The sequence below is a fragment of the Gallus gallus genome, unplaced genomic scaffold (genome assembly GCF_016699485.2).
Source record: "Gallus gallus isolate bGalGal1 unplaced genomic scaffold, bGalGal1.mat.broiler.GRCg7b scaffold_80, whole genome shotgun sequence".
NCBI classification, from domain to species: domain Eukaryota; kingdom Metazoa; phylum Chordata; class Aves; order Galliformes; family Phasianidae; genus Gallus; species Gallus gallus.
The window spans coordinates 13,379-39,856 of record NW_024096032.1 but is presented as its reverse complement, the minus strand read 5'-3'; the positions used below and the strand labels follow the sequence as shown (position 1 = coordinate 39,856).

The following is a 26,478-nucleotide window of genomic DNA, read 5'->3' as shown; positions in this document are numbered from 1 at the left end:
CCAAGACTCCATGGGGCACAATGGGGATCGACTCCCATGGGATGAAAACCCCAAAGAGCATATGGGAATGATGGAGATGGGTCCCCATGAGACCAACACCCCATGGGGCACAGTGGGGGCCGACCCCCATGGGATGAAGACCCCAAAGAGCATATGGGAATGGCGGGGATGGGATCCTATGAGACCAACACCCCATGGGGCACAGTGGCACAGTGGGGACGGGATCCTATGAGACCAAGACCCTATAGGGTACGTGGGCATGGCAGGGATGGGACCCCATGGGATCAAGACCCCAAATGGTGCAATGGGGACACGTCCCCATGGGGCGAAGACCCCATGGGGCACAGTGGTATAGTGGGGATGGGATCCTATGAGACCGAGACCCCATAGGGCATGTGGGCATGGCGGGGATGGGACCCAGTGGGGTCAAGACCCTACGGGGCGCAATGCGGACAGGTCCCCATGGGATGAAGACCCTATGGGACACATGGGAATGGTGTGGGTGGGACCCAACGGGATGAAGACCCCAAAGAGCACAATGGGGACCGACCTGCATGGGATGAAAACCCCAGTGAGCATATGGGAATGATGGAGATGGGTCCCCATGAGACCAACACCCCATGGGGCACAATGGTGACCGACCCCCATGGGATGAAGACCCCAAAGAGCATATGGGAATGGCGGGGATGGGTCCCCATGAGACCAACACCCCATGGGGCACAATGGCACAGTGGGGATGGGATCCTATGAGACCAAGACCCCATGGGGCACAATGGGGACAGGTCCCCATGGGATGAAGACCCCAAAGAGCATATGGGAATGGTGGGGACGGGTCCCCATGAGACCAAGAGCCCAAATGGCGCAATGGGGACACATCCCCATGGGATGAAGACCCCATGGGGCACAGTGGCACAGTGGGGACGGGATCCTATGAGATGAAGACCCCAAATGGCGCAATGGGGACACGTCCCCATGGGATGAAGACCCCATGGGGCACAATGGCACAGTGGGGATGGGATCCTATGAGACCAACACCCCATGGGGCGCAATGGGGACCGACCCCCATGGGATGAAGACCCCAAAGAGCATATGGGAATGGCGGGGATGGGTCCCCATGAGACCAACACCCCATGGGGCACAATGGCACAGTGGGGATGGGATCCTATGAGACCAAGACCCCATGGGGCACAATGGGGACAGGTCCCCATGGGATGAAGACCCCAAAGAGCATATGGGAATGGCGGGGATGGGTCCCCATGAGACCAACACCCCATGGGGCGCAATGGCACAGTGGGGACAGGATCCTATGAGATGAAGACCCCAAATGGCGCAATGGGAACACATCCCCAAGGAATGAAGACCCCATGGGGCACAGTGGCACAGTGGGGATGGGATCCTATGAGACCGAGACCCCATGGGGCGCAATGGGGACTGACCCCCATGGGATGAAGACCCCATGGGGCACAGTGGCACAGTGGGGACGGGATCCTATGAGACCGAGACCCCATGGGGCGCAACGGGGACCGACCCCCATGGGATGAAGACCCCATGGGGCACAGTGGCACAGTGGGGACGGGATCCTATGAGACCGAGACCCCATGGGGCGCAACGGGGACCGACCCCCATGGGATGAAGACCCCATGGGGCACAGTGGCACAGTGGGGACGGGATCCTATGAGACCGAGACCCCATGGGGCGCAATGGGGACCGACCCCCATGGGATGAAGACCCCAAAGAGCATATGGGAATGGTGGAGATGGGTCCCCATGAGACCAACACCCCATGGGGCGCAATGGCACAGTGGGGATGGGATCCTATGAGACCGAGACCCCATGGGGCGCAATGGGAACAGATCTCCATGGGATGAAGACCCCATGGGGCACAATGGCATGGTGGGGACGGGATCCTATGAGACCGAGACCCCATGGGGCGCAACGGGGACCGACCCCCATGGGATGAAGACCCCATGGGGCACAGTGGCACAGTGGGGACGGGATCCTATGAGACCAACACCCCATGGGGCGCAATGGGGACCGACCCCCATGGGATGGAGACCCCAAAGAGCATATGGGAATGGTGGAGATGGGATCCTATGAGACCAACACCCCATGGGGCGCAATGGGAACAGATCTCCATGGGATGGAGACCCCATGGGGCGCAATGGCACAGTGGGGACGGGATCCTATGAGACCAACACCCCATGGGGCGCAATGGGGACCGACCCCCATGGGATGGAGACCCCAAAGAGCATATGGGAATGGTGGAGATGGGATCCTATGAGACCAACACCCCATGGGGCGCAATGGGAACAGATCTCCATGGGATGAAGACCCCATGGGGTGCAATGGCACAGTGGGGATGGGATCCTATGAGACCGAGACCCCATGGGGCGCAACGGGGACCGACCCCCATGGGATGAAGACCCCATGGGGCACAGTGGCACAGTGGGGACGGGATCCTATGAGACCGAGACCCCATGGGGCACAATGGGGACTGACCCCCATGGGATGAAGACCCCAAAGAGCATATGGGAATGGTGGAGATGGGATCCTATGAGACCAACACCCCATGGGGCGCAATGGGAACAGATCTCCATGGGATGGAGACCCCATGGGGCGCAATGGCACAGTGGGGACGGGATCCTATGAGACCAACACCCCATGGGGCGCAATGGGGACCGACCCCCATGGGATGGAGACCCCAAAGAGCATATGGGAATGGTGGAGATGGGATCCTATGAGACCAACACCTCACGGGGCACAGTGGGGACAGGATCCTATGAGACCGAGACCCCATGGGGCGCAACAGGGACCGACCCCCATGGGATGAAGACCCCATGGGGCACAGTGGCACAGTGGGGACGGGATCCTATGAGACCGAGACCCCATGGGGCGCAACGGGGACCGACCCCTGTGCAAACAAGCCGCCCTATGGCCAGGCTGGCGCCCGGCACCCCCAACCCCGACCCCGCGGGGCTCCCGGTGGGCCGTAACCCCACACCCCCCCACCCTCACCGAACCGCACGGCGGCGGTGGCGGCGCACGGCTGCCCTTTATTGCCCTACAGGTACTTATAGACGGCGGCGTCGGGCACTGTCTGCGCCTCGATGCGCACGGGGCATTTGTAGAGGTGGCTCAGGAGGGTTTCTGCGTAGCCCAGCAGGAAGCAGAGCTTTGAGGGCGGCAGTCGGCGCAGCAGCAGAAGGCAGACGAGCAGAGAGTTGGAACGGCGCTTCAACACCGCCTCGTCGGCCAAACAGCCCGGAAAGGTCCCGTGGAGGAACCGCCGCACGAAGGAGTCCTCCACCGCCCGCTGCGCCGCGCACCGCTCCCCGTCCAGGTTGCCTATGGGGCGGGTGGGGTCACAGGTTATGGGGCGGGGGGGTGTTGGTGTGCGTCCCCCCCCCCCTCCATGCCCGCACGGGGCCGTACCGGTGTGCAGGGACAGCCAGCCCTTGCGGTGGGCGATGTAATGGGGCGGATGCGCCTTCTCGTAGGTGACGGCTTTGTCCCCCTTCCCCACGCGCACCCGGGCGGCCCGCGTCTGCAACGGGAACGAGGGGTCGGGGGGGGGGCGGCCCCAAAGGGGGGGTGAGGGGGTGGGGGGGGGGTGGGGGGCTCACCTTGAGGCGGGGGGGGGTGGTGTGGAGGCTGCAGGAGGCAGGGAGGGCCGGGATGCGGATGTGGGGCAGCGCCTGGGGGGGAGGGGAGGGGGGGTATCCTCGGTGTCCCCGTGGGACGCCGCGCATGGAGCCCCATTATGGGGTCCCCACAGCCCGGGTCTCCTGACCCCATCCACTGCGACCCCACACCCCCATGTCCCACTGCCAGCCCTCCTACAGCCCAATCTATGGGGTCCCCATACCCCACATCCCAGTGCCACCATCATCAGTGCCCCCCATGTGTCCCCATACCCCATGTCCCACTGCCACCGCTCCTGGAGCCCCATTATGGTGTCCCCATACCCCATGTCTCCTGTCCCCACCCATGGCATCCCCATATCCCACACCCCACTGCCACCCCTCCTGGAGCCCAATCTATGGGGTCCCCGCACCCCGTATCCCCTGTCCCCATCCACTGTGACCCCACACCCCCATGTCCCACTGCCAGCCCTCCTACAGCCCAATCTATGGGGTCCCCATACCCCACATCCCAGTGCCACCATCATCAGTGCCCCCCAAGTGTCCCCATACCCCATGTCCCACTGCCACCCCTCCTCGAGCCCAATCTATGGGGTCCCCATACCCCATGTCCTCTGACCCCACCCACACTGTCCCCATACCCCACATCCCACTGTCACCATCATCAGTGCCCCCCATGTGTCCCCATACCCCATGTCCCACTGCCACCGCTCCTGGAGCCCCATTATGGTGTCCCCATACCCCATGTCTCCTGTCCCCACCCATGGCATCCCCATATCCCACACCCCACTGCCACCCCTCCTGGAGCCCAATCTATGGGGTCCCCACACCCCGTGTCTCCTGACCCCATCCACTGTGACCCCACACCCCCATGTCCCACTGCCACCTCTCCTACAGCCCAATCTATGGGGTCCCCATACCCCGTGTCCCCTGTCCCCAACCCCTGTGACCCCATACTCCACACCCCACTGCCAGCCCTCCTACAGACCAATCTATGGGGTCCCCATACCCCACATCCCAGTGCCACCACCATCAGTGCCCCCCAAGTGTCCCCACACCCCACACCCCACTGCCACCCCTCCTGGAGCCCAATCTGTGGGGTCCCCGCACCCCATGTCCCCTGTCCCCACCCACTGTGACCCCACACCCCACACGGCAGTGCCACCACCCGCACTGTCCCCACACCCCACGCCGTTCTGTCCCCGCTGCCCCCACCCTCAGCGCTCCCACGGCCATGGCCGCCGCCATCTTGACTCGGGGGCGGCACTTCCGGCGGAAGCGGAAGCGCCCCCTTGCGGCTGGGAGGAGCGCGCACTGGGAGCGCCATGGAGGTCACCGTGTGGGGTGTCCCTATATGGGGTGTCCCTATATGGGGTGTCCCTATATGATGTCCCTATATGGGGTGTCCCTATATGGGGTGTCCCCATATGGGGTGTCCCTGTATGGGATGTCCCCATGGGGTGTCCCTATATGGGGTGTCCCCATGGGGTGTCCCTATAGGGGGTGTCCCTATATGGGCTGTCCCTATATGGGGTGTCCCTATATAATGTCCCTATATGGGCTGTCCCTATATGGGCTGTCCCTATACGATGTCCCTATATGGGATGTCCCCATGTGGTGTCCCCATATGGGATGGCCCTATATGGTGTCCCTACATGGGGTGTCCCCATATGGGATGTCCCTATATGGTGTCCCCACATGGGGTGTCCCTATATGGGATGTCCTTATATGATGTCCCCATACGGGATGTTCCTATATGGGATGTCCCCATGTGGTGTTCCTATATGGGATGGCCCTATATGGTGTCCCCACATCTGGTGTCCCTATATGGGATGTCCCTATATGGTGTCCCTATATTATGTCCCTATATGATGTCCCCACGTGGTGTCCCTATATGGGGTGTCTCTATATGGGATGTCCCCATGTGGTGTCCCCATATGGGATGGCCCTATATGGTGTCCCCATATGGGCTGTCCCTATATGCTGTCCCTACGTGCTGTCCCCATACGGTGTCCCCATACGGTGTCCCCATATGGGATGTCCCTATATTTGTCCCTATATTTGTCCCTATATGCTGTCCCCATATGCTGTCCCCATACGGTGTCCCCATGTGATGTCCCCATATGGGATGCCCCTACATTTGTCCCTATATGCTGTCCCCATATGTTGTCCCCATATGCTGTCCCCACGCAGTGTCCCCATACGGGATGTCCCTATATTTGTCCCTACATGCTGTTCCCATACGGTGTCCCTATATTTGTCCCTGTATGCTGTCCCCATATGCTGTCCCCACGTGATGTCCCCGTGAGGTGTCCCTATAGTTATCCCTATATGCTGTCCCCATACGCTGTCCCCATACGGTGCCCCCATATGGGACGTCCCTCTATTTGCCCCGTACGCTGTCCCCACGTGACGCCCCCACGTGACGTCCCCACGTGACGTCCCCACGCGGTGTCCCCACCCGAGGCGCCGCCCCACCACGCGCTGTCCCCACCGCTCTCCATACCCCATATCCCATATCCCATACCCCATATCCCATATCCCATGTTCCCATGTCCTATATCCCATGTCCCCATGTTCCCATGTCCCATATCCCATAATGTCCCCATATCCCATATCCCATACCCCATATCCCATATCCATATCCCATATCCCATATCCCATATCCCATATCCCATATCCATATCCCATATCCCATACCCCATATCCCATATCCCATGTTCCCATGTCCTATATCCCATGTCCCCATGTTCCCATGTCCCATATCCCATAATGTCCCCATATCCCATATCCCATACCCCATATCCCATACCCCATATCCCATACCCCATATCCCATATCCATATCCCATATCCCATATCCCATATCCCATATCCCATATCCATATCCCATATCCCATACCCCATATCCCATACCCCATATCCCATATCCCATGTTCCCATGTCCTATATCCCATGTCCCCATGTTCCCATGTCCCATATCCCATAATGTCCCCATATCCCATACCCCATATCCCATACCCCATATCCCATATCCATATCCCATATCCCATATCCCATATCCCATATCCCATATCCCATGTTCCCATGTCCTATATCCCATGTCCCCATGTTCCCATGTCCCATATCCCATAATGTCCCCATATCCCATATCCCATACCCCATATCCCATACCCCATATCCCATATCCATATCCCATATCCCATATCCCATATCCCATATCCATATCCCATATCCCATACCCCATATCCCATACCCCATGTTCCCATGTCCTATATCCCATGTCCCCATGTCCCCATGTCCCATATCCCATAATGTCCCCATATCCCATATCCCATGTTCCCATATCCCCTTATCCATATCCCATATCCCATATCCCATATCCATATCCCATATCCATATCCATATCCATATCCATATCCCATATCCATATCCCATATCCCATATCCATATCCCATATCCATATCCCATATCCCATATCCATATCCATATCCATATCCCATATCCATATCCCATATCCATATCCCATATCCATATCCCATATCCCATATCCATATCCATACCCATATCCATATCCATATCCCATATCCATATCCCATATCCATATCCCATATCCATATCCATATCCATATCCCATATCCCATATCCCATATCCATACCCCATATCCATATCCCATACCCCCATGTCCCCATATCCCATATCCCATGTTCCCATGTCCCATATCAGATGTCCCCATATCCCATATCCCATATCCATACCCCATATCCATATCCCATACCCCCATGTCCCCATATCCCATATCCCATGTTCCCATGTCCCATATCAGATGTCCCCATGTCCCATATCCCATATCCATACCCCATATCCATATCCCATACCCCCATGTCCCCATATGCCGTATCCCCATATTCCATGTCCCCCTATCCCACAATGCCCCCACACCCCATACTCTGTCCCCATCTCCCATAATGGTGTCCCCACACCCCATACTCTCTCCCACACCCCCCAATGTCCCCCACCCCATAACAGTATCCCCCCCCCCATAACGGTGTCCCCCCACCCCACAATGCCCCCCCACCCCATAATGCACCCCACCCCATAATGCCCCCACCCCATAATGGTGTCCCCCCACCCCCAATGCCCCACCCCCCCATAACAGTATCCCCCCACCCCCTAATGCCCCCCCACCCCATAATGCCCCACACCATAACGGTGTCCCTCCACCCCACAATGCCCCCCCACCCCATAACAGTATCCCCTCACCCCATAATGCCCCCCCCCCATAACGGTGTCCCCCCACCCCACAATGCCCCCCCACCCCATAACAGTATCCCCCCCCCCATAACGGTGTCCCCCACCCCATAATGCCCCCCCCATAACAGTATCCCCCCACCCCCCAAAGCCCCCCACCCCATAATAGTGTCCTCCCACCCCCCCATGTCCCCCCACCCCATAACAGTATCCCCCCACCCCATAATGCCCCCCCCCATAACGGTGCCCCCCACCCCATAACAGTGTCCCCCCACCCCCCAATGCCCCCCACCCCATAACAGTATCCCCCCCCCCATAACGGTGTCCCCACCCCATAACAGTATCCCCCCACCCCATAATGCCCCCCACCCCATAATGCCCCCCCCCATAACGGTGCCCCCCACCCCATAACAGTGTCCCCCCACCCCCCAATGCCCCCCACCCCATAACAGTATCCCCCCACCCCATAATGTTCCCCACCCCATAACAGTATCCCCCCACCCCATAACGGTATCCCCCACCCCATAATGCCCCCCCCCATAACGGTGTCCCTCCACCCCATAATGCCCCCCCACCCCATAACAGTATCCCCCCACCCCCAATGCCCCCACCCCATAATGCCCCACCCCACAATGCCCCACCCCATAACGGTGTCCCCCCCCAACCCCATAATGCCCCCCCATAGCGGTGCCCCCCCCATAGCGATGTCCCCCCCCATAGCGGTGCCCCCCCATAGCGATGTCCCCCCCCATAGCGGTGCCCCCCCATAGCGGTCCCCCCCCATAGCGGTGCCCCCCCATAGCGGTCCCCCCCCATAGCGGTCCCCCCCCATAGCGGTGCCCCCCCCGCAGAGCGCCCCCTCCCCGCCGCGCCCTCCCGGAGGGCCCTCCATCCCCAAAGGGCCCTTCGAGTGCGGAGCGGCGGCGCCTCAAAGCGGTGCCGGGAATGGGCGCGGGGGGGGGAATGGCGGGAAGTGGGGCGGGGGGGGGAAAGGGGGCGATATGGGGTGGGGGATATGGGGTGTGGGGTATGGGGACATTGTGGGGTGGGGGGCGATATGGGGTGGGGGGGCGTTATGGGGTGGGGGGGCGTTATGGGGTGGGGGGGCGATATGGGGTGGGGGGGCGTTGTGGGGTGGGGAGGCGTTATGGGGTGGGGGGGCGATATGGGGTGGGGGGGCGTTGTGGGGTGGGGAGGCGTTATGGGGTGGGGGGACATTATGGGGGGGGGGACATTATGGGGTGGGGGCGTTGTGGGGTGTGGGGACATATTGGGGGGGGGCATTATGGGGTGGGGGGACGTTATGGGGTGGGGGGGCGTTATGGGGTGTGGGATATGGGGTGTGGGGACAGTGTGGGGTGTGGGGACATTATGGGGTGGGGGGGCGTTATGGGGTGGGGGGGCGTTGTGGGGTGGGGGGACACTGTTATGGGGTGGGGGGACGTTATGGGGTGGGGGGGAGTTATGGGGTGTGGGGACATTGTGGGGTGTGGGGACAGTGTGGGGTGGGGGGGCATTATGGGGTGGGGGGGCGTTATGGGGTGGGGGGACACTGTTATGGGGTGGGGGGACGTTATGGGGTGGGGGCGTTGTGGGGTGTGGGGACATATTGGGGGGGGGCATTATGGGGTGGGGGGACGTTATGGGGTGGGGGGACGTTATGGGGTGTGGGGACATTGTGGGGTGTGGGGACATTATGGGGTGGGGGGGCGTTATGGGGTGGGGGGGCGTTATGGGGTGGGGGGACGTTATGGGGTGGGGGGGCGTTGTGGGGTGGGGGATATGGGGTGTGGGGACAGTGTGGGGTGTGGGAACGTTATGGGGTGGGGGGATATTGTGGGGTGTGGGGACGTTATGGGGTGTGGGATATGGGGTGTGGGGACAGTGTGGGGTGTGGGGGCATTATGGGGTGGGGGGGCGTTATGGGGTGGGGGGACGTTATGGGGTGGGGGGCGTTGTGGGGTGGGGGGACATTGTGGGAGGGGGGATACGGGGTGTGGGGTATGGGGACATTGTGGGGTGTGGGGCGTTATGGGGTGGGGGGGCGTTATGGGTTGGGGGGACATTGTGGGGTGGGGGATATGGGGTGTGGGGTATGGGGACATTGTGGGGTGTGGGGACATTATGGGGTGGGGGGACGTTATGGGGTGGGGGGACGTTATGGGGTGTGGGGACACTATGGGGTGTGGGATATGGGGTGTGGGGACAGTGTGGGGTGTGGGGACATTATGGGGTGGGGGGGCGTTATGGGGTGGAGGGACGTTATGGGGTGGGGGGACATTGTGGGGTGGGGGGGCGTTGTGGGGTGGGGGAGCGTTATGGGGTGGGGGGGTGGGGTATGGGATATGGGATATGGGATATGGGATTTGGGATTTGGAGATGTGGGATATGGGGACATTATGGGGTGTGGGATATGGGGACATGGGATATGGGGCATGGGGTATGAGATATGGGAATATGGGATATGGGATATGGGATATGGATATGGGGATATGGATATGGGTATGGATATGGATATGGATATGGGATATGGATATGGATATGGATATGGATATGGCATATGGGATATGGGTATGGGATATGGATATGGATATGGATATGGGATATGGAATATGGATATGGATATGGCATATGGGATATGGGTATGGATATGGATATGGGATATGGGATATGGATATGGGATATGGGATATGGGTATGGATACGGGGATATGGATATGGGTATGGATATGGATATGGATATGGGATATAGATATGGATATGGGATATGGGATATGGGATATGGATATGGATACGGATACGGATATGGATATGGGATATGGGTATGGGTATGGATATGGATATGGATATGGATATGGATATGGATATGGGATATGGATATGGATATGGGTTATGGGTTATGGATATGGATATGGGATATGGATATGGATATGGATATGGATATGGATATGGGATATGGGTATGGGTATGGATATGGGTTATGGTTATGGATATGGATATGGATATGGATATGGATTATGGGTATGGATATGGGTATGGGTTATGGATATGGATATGGATATGGATATGGGTTATGGTTATGGATATGGATATGGATATGGGGACATTATGGGTACGGCTCTGCTCTGTGTCGCATTGGCCCCGCTCTGTTTCCCGCCCCGGCTGTGGCCCCGCGGCGCAGTGGCGCTGCCGCCATCCGCCCCTTCGGGGCTATAAGAGCTGCGGGCGCCGCTCCCCGCGCAGCGATGGCTCCGCTGTGCGCCGCTCCGCTGTGCGCCGCTCTGCTGTGCGCCGCCGCAGGTACGGCCCGAAGGGACCCCGCCGGGCGGCCCCATAGCGGGCACCGCACCCCATAGCGGGCACCCCACCCCATAGCGGGCACCCCACCCTATACCGGGCACCCCCACCCCATACCGGGCACCCCACCCCATAGCGGGCACCCCACCCTATACCGGGCACCCCCACCCCATACCGGGCACCCCACCCCATAGCGGGCACCCCACCCCATACCGGGCACCCCCACCCCATACCGGGCACCCCACCCCATAGCGGGCACCCCACCCCAAATCCGGGCACCCCCACCCCACACCGGGCACCCCCACCCCACACCGGGCACCCCCACCCCATACCGGGCACCCCACCCCATACCGGGCACCTCCACCCCATACCGGGCACCCCACCCCATACCGGGCACCCCCACCCCAAATCCGGGCACCCCACCCCATATCCGGGCACCCCCACCCCAAATCCGGGCACCCCACCCCATATCCGGGCACCCCCACCCCATACCGGGCACTCCCACCCCAAATCCGGGTACCCCCACCCCATATCCGGGCACCCCCACCCCATACCGGGCACCCCCACCCCATACCGGGCACCCCACCCCATAGCGGGCACCCCCACCCCATAGCGGGCACCCCACCCCATAGCGGGCACCCCCACCCCATAGCGGGCACCCCACCCCATACCGGGCACCCCACCCCATATCCGGGCACCCCCACCCCATACCGGGCACCCCACCCCATACCGGGCACCCCCACCCCATAGCGGGCACCCCCACCCCAAATCCGGGCACCCCCACCCCATACCGGGCACCCCCACCCCATACCGGGCACCCCACCCCAAATCCGGGCACCCCCACCCCATACCGGGCACCCCCACCCCAAATCCGGGCACCCCACCCCATATCCGGGCACCCCCACCCCAAATCCGGGCACCCCACCCCATATCCGGGCACCCCCACCCCATACCGGGCACTCCCACCCCAAATCCGGGTACCCCCACCCCATATCCGGGCACCCCCACCCCATACCGGGCACCCCCACCCCATACCGGGCACCCCACCCCATAGCGGGCACCCCCACCCCATAGCGGGCACCCCACCCCATAGCGGGCACCCCCACCCCATAGCGGGCACCCCACCCCATACCGGGCACCCCACCCCATATCCGGGCACCCCCACCCCATACCGGGCACCCCACCCCATACCGGGCACCCCCACCCCATAGCGGGCACCCCCACCCCAAATCCGGGCACCCCCACCCCATACCGGGCACCCCCACCCCATACCGGGCACCCCACCCCAAATCCGGGCACCCCCACCCCATACCGGGCACCCCCACCCCAAATCCGGGCACCCCACCCCATAGCGGGCACCCCCACCCCAAATCCGGGCACCCCCCCCTATACCGGGCACCCCACCCCATACCGGGCACCCCCACCCCATACCGGGCACCCCCACCCCAAATCCGGGCACCCCACCCCATAGCGGGCACCCCCACCCCAAATCCGGGCACCCCACCCTATACCGGGCACCCCACCCCATACCGGGCACCCCCACCCCATATCCGGGTACCCCCACCCCATACCGGGCACCCCCACCCCAAATCCGGGCGCACCCCGAAACCTGGGTCCTCCCCCCCCAACTCTGAGTACCCCCACCCCAAATCTGGGTACCCCCACCCCATCCCCGGACGCACCCCAAAACCTGGGACTCCACCAAACCTGGGTACCCCCACCCCATACCCGGGCGCACCCCAAAACCTGGGTTCCCCCCCCCTCCAACTCTGAGTACCCCCACCTCAAATCTGGCTACCCCCACCCCATACCGGGCGCACCCCAAAACCTGCGCCCCCTCCAAACCTGGGCCCCCTCCAAACCTGGGTACCCCCACCCCATACCCGGGCGCACCCCAAAACCTGGGTCCTCCCCCCCCCAACTCTGAGTATCCCCACCCCATATCCGGGCGCACCCCAAAACCTTGCCCTCCTCCAAACCTGGGTCCCCCCTCTCAGATCTGAATACCCCCACCCTACACGTGGCTGAACCCCAAAACCTGGGTCCCCCCCAAGTCTGAGTACCCCCACCCCAAATCCGGGTACCCCCCAAATCTGGGTACCCCCACCCCATACCCGGGCACACCCCAAAAAGCTGAGTCTCCCCCCCCCAACTGAGTACCCCCACCCCAAATCTGGGTACCCCCACCCTACACCTGGCTGCACCCCAAAACCTGAGTCCCCCCCCAACACCGAGTACCCCCCCCAAATCCAGGTCCCCCCACCCCATATCTGCATGCTCCCCTAAACCTGGGTGTCCCCCCCCCCATATCTAAGTACCCCCACCCCAAATCTGGGTACCCCCACCCCATACCTGGATGCACCCCAAAACCTGGGCGCACCCCAAAACCTGGCCTCCCTCCAAATCTGGGTGTCCCCCCCCCAAATCCGGGGACCCCCACCCCATACCCGGGCGCACCCCAAAACCTGGGTCCCCCCCCTCACCTCTGAGTACCCCCACCCCAAATCTGGGTACCCTAACCCTACACCTGGCTGCACCCCAAAACCTGAGTACCCCCCTCAACACCGAGTACCCCCCCAAATCCAGGTCCCCCCACCCCATATCTGCGTGCTCCCCTAAACCTGGGCGTCCCCCCCCCATATCTAAGTACCCCCACCCCAAATCTGGGTACCCCCACCCCATACCTGCATGCACCCCAAAACCTGGGCGCACCCCAAAACCTGGCCTCCCTCCAAATCTGGGTGTCCCCCCCCCAAACTCTGAGTACCCCCACCCCATACCGGGTCCCCCCACCCCATATCCACGTGCTCCCCTATACCTGGGCGTCCCCCCCCCATATCTAAGCACCCCCCCAAACCCAGACCCCCCCCCACCTCCTCCCCACCCCCAAACCCCCCCCCAGACCCCCCCCCCCCCCATTGTCAGTCCCAAACCACGGTGCCCCCCCCCCCCACTTTGGGGCCACCCCAAAAGTGGGATGGGGGTTTGGGGTGGGGGGGGGGGACCCCCCGGGACCCCCACCCACAGAAGTGGCTTTTGGGGGCGCCGGCGGTGGCTGCAGGGCTGGGGGGGCTGCGCTGCGAGGCGCCCCCCCGTGTGTGGAGCCGCAGTTGGGACACAGCGCTGCGCTGCGGGGCCGGGGGGGGCTGCGCACAACCGGGGCGGCCCCACAGCACACAGGTGGGTGTGGGGTCCCACTGTGCCCCATAGAGCCCCGTGTGTCCCATACAGCCCTCTGTGCCCCATACAGCCCCGTGTGTCCCATACAGCCCTCTGTGCCCCATAGAGCCCCGTGTGCCCCATACAGCGCCGTGTGCCCCATAGAGCCCCGTGTGTCCCATACAGCCCCGTGTGCCCCATAGAGCCCTCTGTGCCCCATAGAGCCCCGTGTGCCCCACAGCCCCGTGTGCCCCATAGAGACCCATGTGCCCCATACAGCCCCGTGTGCCCCATAGCGCCCTCTGTGCCCCATAGAGCCCCGTGTGCCCCATAGAGCCCTCTGTGCCCCATAGCGCCCTCTGTGCCCCACAGCCCCGTGTGCCCCATAGAGCCCCGTGTGCCCCACAGCCCCATGTATGTTTATTGTCCCCATGCCATACACCCCACATTTGATGTCCTGATGCCATACACCCCATGTATGTTTGGTGTCCCGATGCCATACACCCCACATTTATTGTCCCCATGTCCCTATGTTGTCCCCATGCCATACACCCCACATTTGATGTCCCCACACACCCCACATTTGTTGTCCCCATACACCCCACATTTGTTGTCCCCACACACCCCACATTTGATGTCCCCATGTCCCTATGTTGTCCCCATGCCATACACCCCACATTTATTGTCCCCATACACCCCACATTTGGTGTCCCGATGCCATACACCCCACATTTGATGTCCCCATACACCCCACATTTGTTGTCCCCATACACCCCACATTTGATGTCCCCATACACCCCACATTTGTTGTCCCCATGCCATACACCCCACATTTGTTGTCCCCATACACCCCACATTTGTTGTCCCGATGCCATACACCCCACATTTATTGTCCCCATGTCCCTATGTTGTCCCGATGCCATACACCCCACATTTGGTGTCCCAATGCCATACACCCCATATTTGATGTACCCATACACCCCATGTATATTTATTGTCCCGATGCCATACACCCCATATTTATTGTCCCCATGCCATACACCCCATGTATATTTATTGTCCCCATGCCATACACCCCACGTCCCCCCCAGGAGGAGATCTGCTCCGGCTGCCAGGATGTGCTGTCGCTGCTCATCCGCGTGGCCAACACGACGGCCGTCCAGGTGGGGGGGGGGGGGGGGGGACAACACACGGGGTGACACTGAGGGACGGGGGGGACCCCGGGGTGACATCGGCGACATCGGCGCTGCGTGCGCTGTTGGCGCTGCGTGCGCTATGAGCGCTGCGTGCGCTATGTGCGCTGTTGGCGCTGTGAGCGCTGTGAGCGCTGCGGGCGCTGTGAGCGCTGCGTGCGCTATGTGCGCTCTTGGCGCTGCGAGCGATGTGAGCGCTGCGAGCGCTGTGAGCGCTGTTGGCGCTGTGTGCGCTGTTGGCGCTGCGTGCGCTGTTGGCGCTGCGTGCGCTGTTGGCGCTGTGAGCGCTGTGGGCGCTGTGTGCGCTGTTGGCGCTGTGTGCGCTGTTGGCGCTGCGGGCGCTGTGAGCGCTGTGTGCGCTGTTGGCGTAGGCGGCCGTGGAGGGCTTCGTGCAGAGGGAGTGCGCGGCGCTGCCGCTGCCCGGCATGGAGGCGGTGTGTCGCACTGTGGCCCGGACGGACCGCCACGGCGCGGCGGCGCTGCTCGGCGGAGCGGTGGTGAGCGCGGAACGGAGAGCGGGACGTGCGGCGACAGAGGGGACGTGTGGGGATATGGGGTGTAGGGGGGTGTATGGGGACATGGGGGTGTATGGGGATGTATGGGGATATGGGGGTGTATGGGGATGTATGGGGACGTGTGGGGATATGGGGTGTAGGGGGGTGTATGGGGATAATGTATGGGGACATATGGGGACGTGTGGGGATATCGGGGTGTAGGGGGGTGTATGGGGACATGGGGGTGTAGGGGGGTGTATGGGGATGTATGGGGATGTATGGGGATATGGGGATGTATGGGGACATATGGGGACGTGTGGGGATATGGGGGTGTATGGGGATGTATGGGGATGTATGGGGACATATGGGGACGTGTGTGGATATCGGGGTGTAGGGGGATGTATGGGGACATGGGGACATATGGGGATATGGGGACATATGGGGACGTGTGGGGATATGGGGGTGTAGGGGGATGTATGGGGACATATGGAGACATGGGGATGTATGGGGACATATGGGGACGTATGGGGACATGGGGGTGTAGGGGGACGTATGGGGATGTATGGGGACATGGGGATGTATGGGGACATATGGGGATGTGTGGGGATATGGGGGTGTAGGGGGACGTATGGGGACATGCGGACAGCTGGGGGATATGGGGACATAAGGGGATATGGGGACGTATGGGGACATATGGGGACGTATGGGGATATGGGGGTGTATGGGGATGTATGGGGATGTATGGGGATATGGGGATGTATGGGGATGTATGGGGATATGGGGATGTATGGGGACATGGGGGTGTAGGGGGGTGTATGGGGACATGGGGATGTATGGGGACATATGGGGACGTATGGGGATATGGGGGTGTATGGGGATGTATGGGGATGTATGGGGACATGGGGATGTATGGGGACATATGGGGACGTGTGGGGATATCGGGGTGTAGGGGGGTGTATGGGGATATGGGGATGGATGGGGACATATGGGGACGTGTGGGGATATCGGGGTGTAGGGGGGTGTATGGGGACATGGGGGTGTATGGGGATGTATGGGGATATGGGGATGTATGGGGACATATGGGGACGTGTGGGGACATGGGGGTGTAGGGGGGTGTATGGGGATATAGGGATGTATGGGGATGTATGGGGACATATGGGGACATGGGGACATATGGGGATGTATGGGGACATATGGGGACATGGGGATGTATGGGGATGTATGGGGACATGGGGACGTATGGGGACGTGGGGATGTATGGGGACATGGGGACAGTGGGGGGACATATGGGGACGTATGGGGACAGGGGAACAAATGGGGACATGGGGACATATGGGGACATGGGGATGTATGGGGATGTATGGGGACATGGGGACATATGGGGACATGGGGGCAGTGGGGGGACATGGGGACGTATGGGGACATGCGGACGTATGGGGATATGGGGACATGGGGACGTATGGGGACATGCGGACGTATGGGGATATGGGGACATGGGGACGTATGGGGACATGGGGACGTATGGGGATATGGGGACATGGGGATATGGGGACGTATGGGGACATATGGAGACATGGGGACATATGGGGATGAATGGGGACACGGTGCCATATGGGGACATGGAGCCATATGGGGACACAGTGCTGTATGGGGACACGGAGCCATATGGGGACACGGGGCCATATGGGAACACGGGGCCATATGGGGACATGGGGCCATATGGGGACTGTATGGGGACACGGGGCCATATGGGGTCACGGGGCCATATGGGGACATGGTGCTGTATGGGGTCACGGGGCCATATGGGGACACAGTGCTGTATGGGGACATGGTGCTGTATGGGGACATGGGGCCATATGGGGACATGGGGCTGTATGGGGACATGGGGCTGTATGGGGACATAGGGCCCTATGGGGACATGGGGCTGTATGGGGACATGGGGCCGTATGGGGACATGGGGCTGTATGGGGACATGGGGCCATATGGGGACACGGGGCCATATGGGGACACGGGGCTGTATGGGGGCATGGTGCTGTATGGGGACATGGGGCCATATGGGGACATGGGGCCATATGGGGTCACAGGGCCATATGGGGACACAGTGCTGTATGGGGACATGGAGCTCAATGGGGACATGGGGCCATATGGGGTCACGGGGCCATATGGGGACACAGTGCTGTATGGGGACATGGGGCTGTATGGGGACATGGGGCCATATGGGGGCACGGGGCCATATGGGGACACCTTGGGGTGCCGTTGTCTGCCCCCACTGTTGTCCCCCCCCATCCCCGCTGTCCCCCCAGAAGCCGTCCGCCATCTGTGCCCTCCTGGAGCTGTGCCCGGGGCAGCCCGGGGGGGTCCCGGCTGTGTCCCCCCACATCGGTGCCCTCCTGAAGGTATGGGCTGTGTATGGGATTCTGGGGGGCATCTGGGGGCACTCCCATGGGTTTCCATAGGGGTGCCTGTGGGTATATAGGGTCGGTTATATGGGCGTGTATAGGCGTCAATGTGGGGTTCCCCAATGGGGACCCCAGTGGGTGTCCAAATGGGAACCCCAGTGGGTATCCTAAAGAGTGTCAAAATGGGACCCCAATGGATGTCCGAATGGGAACCCCAATGGGTATCCTAAAGAGTGTCAAAATAATGGGAACCCCAATGGGTATCCTAAAGAGTGTCAAAATGGGACCCCAATGGATGTCCGAATGGGAACCCCAATGGGTATCCTAAAGAGTGTCAAAATGGGACCCCAATGGATGTCTGAATGGGAACCCCAATGGGTATCCTAAAGAGGGTCAAAATGGGACCCCAACGGATGTCCGAATGGGAACCCCAATGGGTATCCTAAAGAGTGCCCCAATGGCCAAATATGGTGGTCCCTCCATGGGTGTTCCAATGGGAACCCCAATGGGAACCCCAATAGGAACCCCGATGGATGTCCTAATGGGTGTCTCAACGGAAAGTTCAATGGGAACCCCAATGGGTGCTCTTCTGGGAACCCTGATGGGCATCTCAGTGGGAACCCCAATGGGAACCCCAATCAGTGTCCTAGTGGGAACCTTAATGGGAACCCCAATGGGAACCCCGATGAGCATCCCAGAGGGCACCCCAATGACCAAATATGGCTGTCGCTCCATGGGAACCCCAATGGGAACCCCAGTGAGTGTCCCAATGGGTGTCCTAATGGGAACCTCAATGAGAACCCCAATGGGAACCCCAATAAGTGTCCCAATGGGTGTCCTAACGGGAACCTCAATGAGAACCCCAATGGGAACCCCAATAAGTGTCCCAATGGGTGTCCTAATGGGAGCCTCAATGAGAACCCCAATGGGAACCCCAATAAGTGTCCCAATGGGTGTCTTAATGGGAACCTCAATGAGAACCCCAATGGGAACCCCAATAAGTGTCCCAATGGGTGTCCTAATGGGATCCCCAATGGTTACCCCACTGGGCATCCCAATGACCATCCCAGTGAAAACCTCAATGGGGACCCTAATGGTCATCCGAATGGAAACCCCAATGAGTACCCTACTGAGTGTCCCAATGGGACCTCCATCAAACCTCAATGGGAATGCTGATGGGAACCCCAATGGGAACCCCAATGGAACCTCCATGGGAACCCCAATGGGAACTCCATGGGAACCCCAATGGAACCTCCATCAAACCTCAATGGGGCCACTGATGGGAACCCCAATGGGAACCCCAATGAAACCTCCATGGGAACCCCAATGGGACCTCCATCAAACCTCAATGGGAACGTTGATGGGAACCCCAATGGGAACTCCATGGGAACCCCAATGGAACCTCCATCAAACCTCAATGGGAACGTTGATGGGAACCCCAATGGGAACGTTGATGGGAACCCCAATGGGAACTCCATGGGAACCCCAATGGAACCTCCATCAAACCTCAGTGGGGACACTGATGGGAACCCCAATGGGACCTCCATCAAACCTCAATGGGAACGTTGATGGGAACCCCAATGGGAACTCCATCAAGCCTCAATGGGGCCACTGATGGGAACCCCAATGGGAACCCCAATGGAACCTCCATCAAACCTCAATGGGAACACTGATGGGAACCCCAATGGGAACTCCATGGGAACCCCAATGGAACCTCCATCAAACCTCAATGGGAACGCTGATGGGAACCCCGCTGCCTTCCGCAACGTGTGCCCCAATGGGAACCCCAAAGCCCCGCTGGGTGTGTGCCCCCATGAGGCGATGGGGCCAAGGCCGGCTGTCCCCATTGTCCCCAAGGACGCGGCGCTGCCGGTGCCGCTGCCGCTGTGCTGGCTGTGCCGGACCTTCCTGGCCCGCGCCGAGGCCGCCATCCCCAAGGTACGCTGTGGGGGTGGGGGTGGTAATGGTGGTAATGGTGGTGGTGGTGGTGGTGGTGGTGATGGTAATGGTAGTAATGGTGGTGGTGGTGGTGATGGTGGAGGTGGTGGAGGTGATGGCGGTGGTGGTGATGGTGGTGGTGATGGCGGTAATGGTTGTGGTGGTGGTGGTGGAGGTGGTGATGGTAATGATTGTGGTGGAGGTGATGGTGGTGGTGGAGGTGGTGGTAATGGTAATGGTGGTAATGGAGGTGGTGGTGGTGGCGATGGTGGAGGTGATGGCGGTAATGGTTGTGGTGATGGAGGTGGAGGTGGTGGCAGTAATGGTTGGGGTGGTGGTGGTAATGGCAATGGTGGTAACGGTGGTGATGGTGGTGGTGGTGGAGGTGGTAATGATTGTGGTGGAGGTGGTGGTGGTGGTGGAGGTGGTGGTGGGGATGGTGGTGGTAATGGTGATGGTGGTGGTGGTGGTAATGGCAATGGTGGTAATGGAGAAGGTGGTGGTGGTGGCGATGGTGGTGGTGATGGCGGTAATGGTTGTGGTGGTGGTGGTGGTGATGGTAATGGTAGTAATGGTGGTGGTGGTGGAGGTGGTAATGATTGTGGTGGAGGTGGTGGTGGGGATGGTGGTGGTAATGGTGATGGTGGTGGGGGTGGTGGCAGTAATGGTTGTGGTGGTGATGGTGGTGGTAATGGCAATGGTGGTAATGGAGAAGGTGGTGGTGGTGGCGATGGTGGTGGTGATGGTGGTAATGGTAATGGTGGTGGTGGTGGAGGTGGTGGCAGTAATGGTTGGGGTGGTGGAAATGGTAATGGTGGTAATGGTGGTGGTGGTGATGGTGGTGGTGATGGCGGTAATGGCTGTGGTGGTGGTGGTGGTGGAGGTGGTGGTGGTGATATTAATGGTAGTAATGGTGGTGGTGGTGGAGGTGGCGGAGGTGGTAATGATTGTGGTGGAGGTGATGGTAATGGTGGAGGTGGTGGATGTGGTGGCAGTAATGGTTGTGATGGAGGTGGTGGTGGTGGTGATGGTAATGGTGGTGGTGGTGGAGGTGGTGGTGATGGTGATGGTAGTAATGGTGGTGGTGGTGGAGGTGGTGGCAGTAATGGTTGTGGTGGTGGTGGTGGAGGTGGTGATGGTGGCGGTGGTGGTAACAGTGGTGGTGGTGGAGGTGATGGTGGTGGTGATGGTGATAATCGTAATGGTGGTGATGGAGGTGGTGGACGTGGTGGAGGTGGGGGTGGTGATGGTGGTAACGGTTGTGGTGGTGGTGGTGGTAATGGTGGTGGTGGTGGTGGAGGTGGTGGCAGTAATGGTTGTGGTGGTGGTGGTGATGGTGGAGGTGGTGGTAACAGTGGTGGTGGTGGAGGTGGGGGTGGTGATGGTGGTAACGGTTGTGGTGGTGGTGGTGGTAATGGTGGTGGTTATGGGGGTGGTGATGGAAATGGTAGTGGTGGTTATGGGGGTGGTGGTTGTGGTGGTAATGGTGGTAATGGTGATGGTGATGGCGGCAGTAATGGTTGTGGTGGTGGTGGTGGTGGTGGTAATGGCAATGGTGGTAATGGTGGTGATGGAGGAGGTGGTGGTGGCGGTAATGGTGGTGGTGATGGCGGTTATGGGGGTGGTGATGGAAATGGAAATGGTGGTAATGGTGGTGGTTATGGGGGTGGTGGTTGTGGGGGTAATGGTGGTGACGGTGGTGGTTATGGTAATGGTGATGGTGGAGATGGTGCTGGTGGGGATGGTGGTGGTGATGGTGGCAGTAATGGTGGTGGTGGTGGTGGTAATGGTGGTGGTGGTAGCAGTAATGGTTGTGGTTGTGGTGGTGGTGATGGAGGTGATGGTGGAGGTAATGGTGGTGGTTATGGGGGTGGTGATGGAAATGGTAATGGTGCTGGTGGTGATGGCGGCGGTAATGGTGGTGGTGGTTATGGGGGTGGTGGTTGTGGTGCTAATGGTGGTGACGGTGGCAGTTATGGTAATGGTGATGGTGGTAGTGGTGGTGATGGTGGTAGTGGTGATGGCGGTGGAGGTGATGGCGGTAATGGTGGTGGTGATGGCGGTGGTGGTGGTGATGGCGGTGGAGGTGGTGGTGGTGGTGATGGCGGTAATGGTGGTGGCGGTGGTGGTGATGGCGGTGATGGCAGTGGAGGTGGCGGTGGCGGTGATGGCGGTGGTGATGGCAGTAATGGTGGTGGTGGTGATGGCGGTGGAGGTGGTGGTGGTGGTGGCGGTGATGGCGGTGGCGGTGGTGGCGGTGGTGATGGCGGTAATGGTGGTGGCGGTGATGGCGGTGGTGATGGCGGTGGCGGTGATGGCGGTGGCGGTGGCGCTGCATGCAGGGACAGCTCTCCATGTGTTGCTGCCGCCCGCAGGAGGCGGTGGCGGCGGCGGTGGCACAGCTGTGCCGGGCGCTGCCGCTGGCGGTGGAGGGCGCGTGCCAATGCCTGGCGGAGCGCTACGCCGCGCTGGCGTTGGAGGCGGCGCTGGGCCGGATGGCACCGCGGCTGCTGTGTCGGCTGCTGCTGTCCTGCGGGCCCAACGGAGACGGCACCGCCACAGCCGGGGGGGCACCGCCGGTGGGCACCGATGGGCGCACGGGGAGGGGCGGAGGGACGGCGGCACGGGGGGATATGGGGACAGCCGGGGGGGAGGGGGGGGCAAAGGGACACAGCGGGGACACAGAGGGACAGCGGGGACCCCAAAGGGACACATTTGGGACCCTGAAGGTGGCACAGCCCCAAAGGGACACAGTGGGGACTCAAAGGGACAGTGGGGACCCCAAAGGTGGCACAGCTCCAAAGGGACACAGTGGGGACTCACAGGGACAGTGGGGACCCAAAGGGACACAGTGGGGACCCTAAAGGTGGCACAGCCCCAAAGGGAGACAGTGGGGACCCCAAAGGGACCCATAGGAGACTTGAAGGGGCACTGGGGACCCAAAGGGACACAGTGGGGACCCAAAGGGACAGCCGGGACCCCAAAGGTGGCACAGCCCAAAGGGACACAGCGGGGACTCAAAGGGACCCATAGGAGACTTGAAGGGACACTGGGGACCCAAAGGGACAGTGGAGACCCTAAAGGTGGCACAGCCCCAAAGGGACACAGTGGGGACACAAAGGGACAGCGGGGAACCCAAAGGTGGCACAGCCCAAAGGGACACAGTGGGGAACCAAAGGGACCCATAGGAGACTTGAAGGGACACAGCCCCAAAGGGACACAGTGGAGAGCCAAAGGGATGTGTTGGAGACCCTAAAAGTGGCACAGTCCCAAGGGACACAGTGGGGACCCTAAAGGTGGCACAGCCCCAAAGGGACACAGTGGGGACTCAAAGGGACAGTGGGGACCCCAAAGGTGGCACAGCCCCAAAGGGACACAGTGGGGACTCACAGGGACAGTGGGGACCCAAAGGGACACAGTGGGGACCCTAAAGGTGTTGCAGTCCCAAAGGGACACAGTGGGGACCCAAAGGGACAGTGGGGAACCTAAAGGTGGCACAGCCCCAAAGGGACACAGTGGGGACTCACAGGGACAGTGGGGACCCAAAGGGACACATTTGGGACCCTGAAGGTGGCACAGCCCAAAGGGGGACACTGGGGACCCTAAAGGTGTTAGAGTCCCAAACGGACACAGTGGGGACCCTGAAGGTGTCACGGCCCCAAAGGGACACAGTGGGGACCCAAAGGGACAGCGGGGACCCTAAAGGTGTCGCAGTCCCAAAGGGCCACAGTGGGGACCCTAAAGGTGTTGCAGTCCCAAAGGGACACAGTGGGGACCCAAAGGGACAGTGGGGACCCCAAAGGTGGCACAGCCCCAAAGGGACACAGTGGGGACTCAAAGGGACAGTGGGGACCCAAAGGGACACATTTGGGACCCTGAAGGTGGCACAGCCCCAAAGGGACACAGTGGGGACCCTAAAGGGACAGTGGGGACCCTAAAGGTGTCACAGCCCCAAAGGGACACAGTGGGGACCCTAAAAGTGTCACAGCCCCAAAGGGACACAGTGGGGACCCTAAAGGGACAGTGGGGACCCTAAAGGTGTCACAGCCCCAAAGGGACACAGTGGGGATCCAAAGGGACGTGTTGGAGACCCTAAAAGTGTCACAGCCCCAAAGGGACACAGTGGGGACCCTAAAGGTGTCACAGCCCCAAAGGGACACGCTCCGGGGTGCCACCAAGGGACGCGTTGGGGACCCACAGGGTGTCCCAGCCCCACGGAGGGGAGGGGATGTGCTGTGCGGTGTCACCCCCCCATCCAAGTGACACCACGCCATCCCCCACGGTGTGACATCCCCAAGGGACGCACCGGGACCCCCAGGGGCGCCACCTCCACACGGGACGTCCCCCCCCCACCCCCCCCCAGCAGCCCCCCCAGGTCCCCGAGGTGTCCCCAGCCGTGTCCCCTCCTCCCTTCAGGACCCCGCTGCGTGGCAGGCGCTCGCTGAACCGTCCCCAAACCTCGAGCTGACCCCAAAGCCAGGGCTGATCCCAAAGCCAGGGCTGATCCCAAAGCCAGGGCTGACCCCAAAGCTCGGCCCCTGCGCCCTGGGCCCGGCATACTGGTGCTCCAGTGCTGAGACAGCACGGCGCTGTGAGGTGAGTGGGGGGGGGGACAAGGGACATGGGGGGGGGCAGGGGGGGACAAGGGACATGGGGGGGGGGGATGGATGAGGGATGGGGGGGGGGGGAGGGATATGGGATGCAGGGGGTGATGGATGAGGGATGGGAGGGGGTGATGGGGGATGCAGGGGGGGGCAACAGTCGACATGGGGGGGGGGACGAGGGATGGGGGGGACGACGGGGGGCGATGGGGGATGTGGGGGGGGCGACAGGGGACCCTAAAAGTGGCACAGCCCCAAAGGGACACAGTGGGGACCCTAAAGGTGGCACAGCCCCAAAGGGACACAGTGGGATGTGGGGTTGGAGGGGGGGACGAGGGATGCGGGGGGGGGGTGATGGGGGACACAGGGGATGAGGGGGACAAGGGACACGGGGGGAGGGGGGGGGCCTGAGGGCTGCAGGTGGGGGGACGGGGTGGGGACAAGGGGAGCAAGGGACAAGGGACGGGGGGAGGGCGAGGGATGCGGGGGGGGGATGATGGGGGGACATGGGATGTGGGGGGGGGGGGGGATGAGGGATGGGGGCGATGGGGTACGTGGGGGGGGGGTGATGGGGGATGAGGGACATGGGGGGGGTGACGGGGGACATGAGGGACATGGGGGGAGGGCAAGGGACGAGGGGGGGATGATGGGGGATGTGGGGGGGGGCGATGGGGGATGTGGGGGAGGACGACGAGGGATGCAGGGGGGGCGACTGGGGACGATGAGGGACATGAGGGGGGGGCAACGAGGGACACTGGGGGGGGGGGGGCAACATGAGGGATGTGGGGGACGAGGGACACGGGGGGAAGGGGGGGCCCGAGGGGGGCAAGGGATGAGGGACATGGGGGGAGGGCGAGGGACGTGGGGGGGGATGATGGGGGACATGGGATGTGGGGGGGGGCGCGAGGGGAGTGGGGGGGGGGCGATGGGGGATGTGGGGGATGAGGGACACAGGGGGAGGGGGGGGGGCCCGAGGGCTGAGGGGGGGCCGAGGGGGGCAAGGGATGAGGGACATGGGGGGAGGACAAGGGACGCAGGGGGGGGATGATGGGGGGCCATGGGATGGGGGGGGGGTGCAAGGGACGTGGGGGGGGGGACGAGGGACGTGGGGGGTGGGATGATGGGGGGACATGGGATGGGGGGGGGGCGCAAGGGACGTGGGGGGGGTGGGGGGGGGGCAAGGGATGAGGGACATGGGGGGAGGGCGAGGGACGAGGGGGGGGATGATGGGGGACATGGGATGGGGGGGGGACGAGGGATGGGGGGGGTAAGGGGCGAGGGATGGGGGGGGGGGTGATGGGGGACACAAGGGACATGGGGGGGGACACGGGGGGGTCACATGACCAACCCCCCCCCCCCCGCTCACCACCAGGCTGAGCTGTACTGCCGCGAGCACAGCGGGCTGTAGGGGATGGGATGGATGGGAGCAGCGGCCGCAGCCCCCAATAAAGCTTGGATGTCAGCAGCACCCCGAGCCTGCGCCTCTTTTTGGGGCTGGGGGGGGTGG

At 61.5% G+C, this 26,478-nt stretch overlaps 2 protein-coding genes and 1 long non-coding RNA gene across 4 annotated transcripts; 2 read left to right on the top strand and 1 right to left on the bottom strand.

The window, feature by feature from the left end:
* Positions 1 to 3,032: 3,032 nt before the first annotated feature.
* On the bottom strand, positions 3,033 to 4,896 carry MRPS24 (mitochondrial ribosomal protein S24). Its single transcript, XM_025142869.3, has 4 exons — positions 4,856 to 4,896; positions 3,623 to 3,694; positions 3,432 to 3,543; positions 3,033 to 3,344 (listed from the first exon to the last, which is right to left on the bottom strand). The coding sequence occupies exons 1-4, from the start codon at positions 4,886 to 4,888 to the stop codon at positions 3,061 to 3,063; spliced, it is 501 nt and encodes a 166-aa protein (XP_024998637.2). The 5' UTR covers positions 4,889 to 4,896; the 3' UTR covers positions 3,033 to 3,060.
* Positions 4,897 to 11,131: 6,235 nt separating this feature from the next.
* Positions 11,132 to 26,439, top strand: LOC425940 (pulmonary surfactant-associated protein B-like). 2 transcript variants are annotated; one of them, XM_040657260.2, is made up of 10 exons: positions 11,132 to 11,190; positions 14,249 to 14,367; positions 15,438 to 15,509; positions 15,911 to 16,036; positions 18,337 to 18,429; positions 20,290 to 20,370; positions 22,746 to 22,949; positions 24,787 to 24,850; positions 24,887 to 24,966; positions 26,344 to 26,439. In XM_040657260.2, exons 1-10 carry the CDS (start codon positions 11,136 to 11,138, stop codon positions 26,377 to 26,379), a joined length of 930 nt encoding a protein of 309 aa, XP_040513194.2. In that variant the 5' UTR covers positions 11,132 to 11,135; the 3' UTR covers positions 26,380 to 26,439. The 2 variants fall into 2 exon arrangements, with proteins under 2 accessions (XP_040513194.2, XP_040513193.2); XM_040657259.2 differs by having other exon boundaries at positions 24,787 to 24,966.
* LOC112530181 lies at positions 23,593 to 24,167 on the top strand. The gene is made up of 2 exons (XR_006932612.1): positions 23,593 to 23,666; positions 23,725 to 24,167. It is a non-coding gene; the product is annotated as an uncharacterized LOC112530181 (long non-coding RNA).
* Positions 26,440 to 26,478: the final 39 nt, after the last annotated feature.

What these genes read in the sequence shown, in the direction of transcription:
- MRPS24 (XM_025142869.3), bottom strand. Translation starts at nt 4,888, where the DNA reads ATGGCGGCGGCCATGGCCGTGGGAGCGCTGAGG. An exon ending in TGGCCGTGGGAGCGCTGAGG is followed by an intron (nt 3,695 to 4,855) that starts GTGGGGGCAGCG and finishes CCTCCCCCCCAG; the next exon opens with GCGCTGCCCCACATCCGCAT. An exon ending in CTGGCTGTCCCTGCACACCG is followed by an intron (nt 3,345 to 3,431) that starts GTACGGCCCCGT and finishes CCCGCCCCATAG; the next exon opens with GCAACCTGGACGGGGAGCGG.
- LOC425940 (XM_040657259.2), top strand. Translation starts at nt 11,136, where the DNA reads ATGGCTCCGCTGTGCGCCGCTCCGCTGTGCGCCGCTCTGCTGTGCGCC. An exon ending in GGCGGCCCCACAGCACACAG is followed by an intron (nt 14,368 to 15,437) that starts GTGGGTGTGGGG and finishes CGTCCCCCCCAG; the next exon opens with GAGGAGATCTGCTCCGGCTG. An exon ending in ACATCGGTGCCCTCCTGAAG is followed by an intron (nt 18,430 to 20,289) that starts GTATGGGCTGTG and finishes ATTGTCCCCAAG; the next exon opens with GACGCGGCGCTGCCGGTGCC.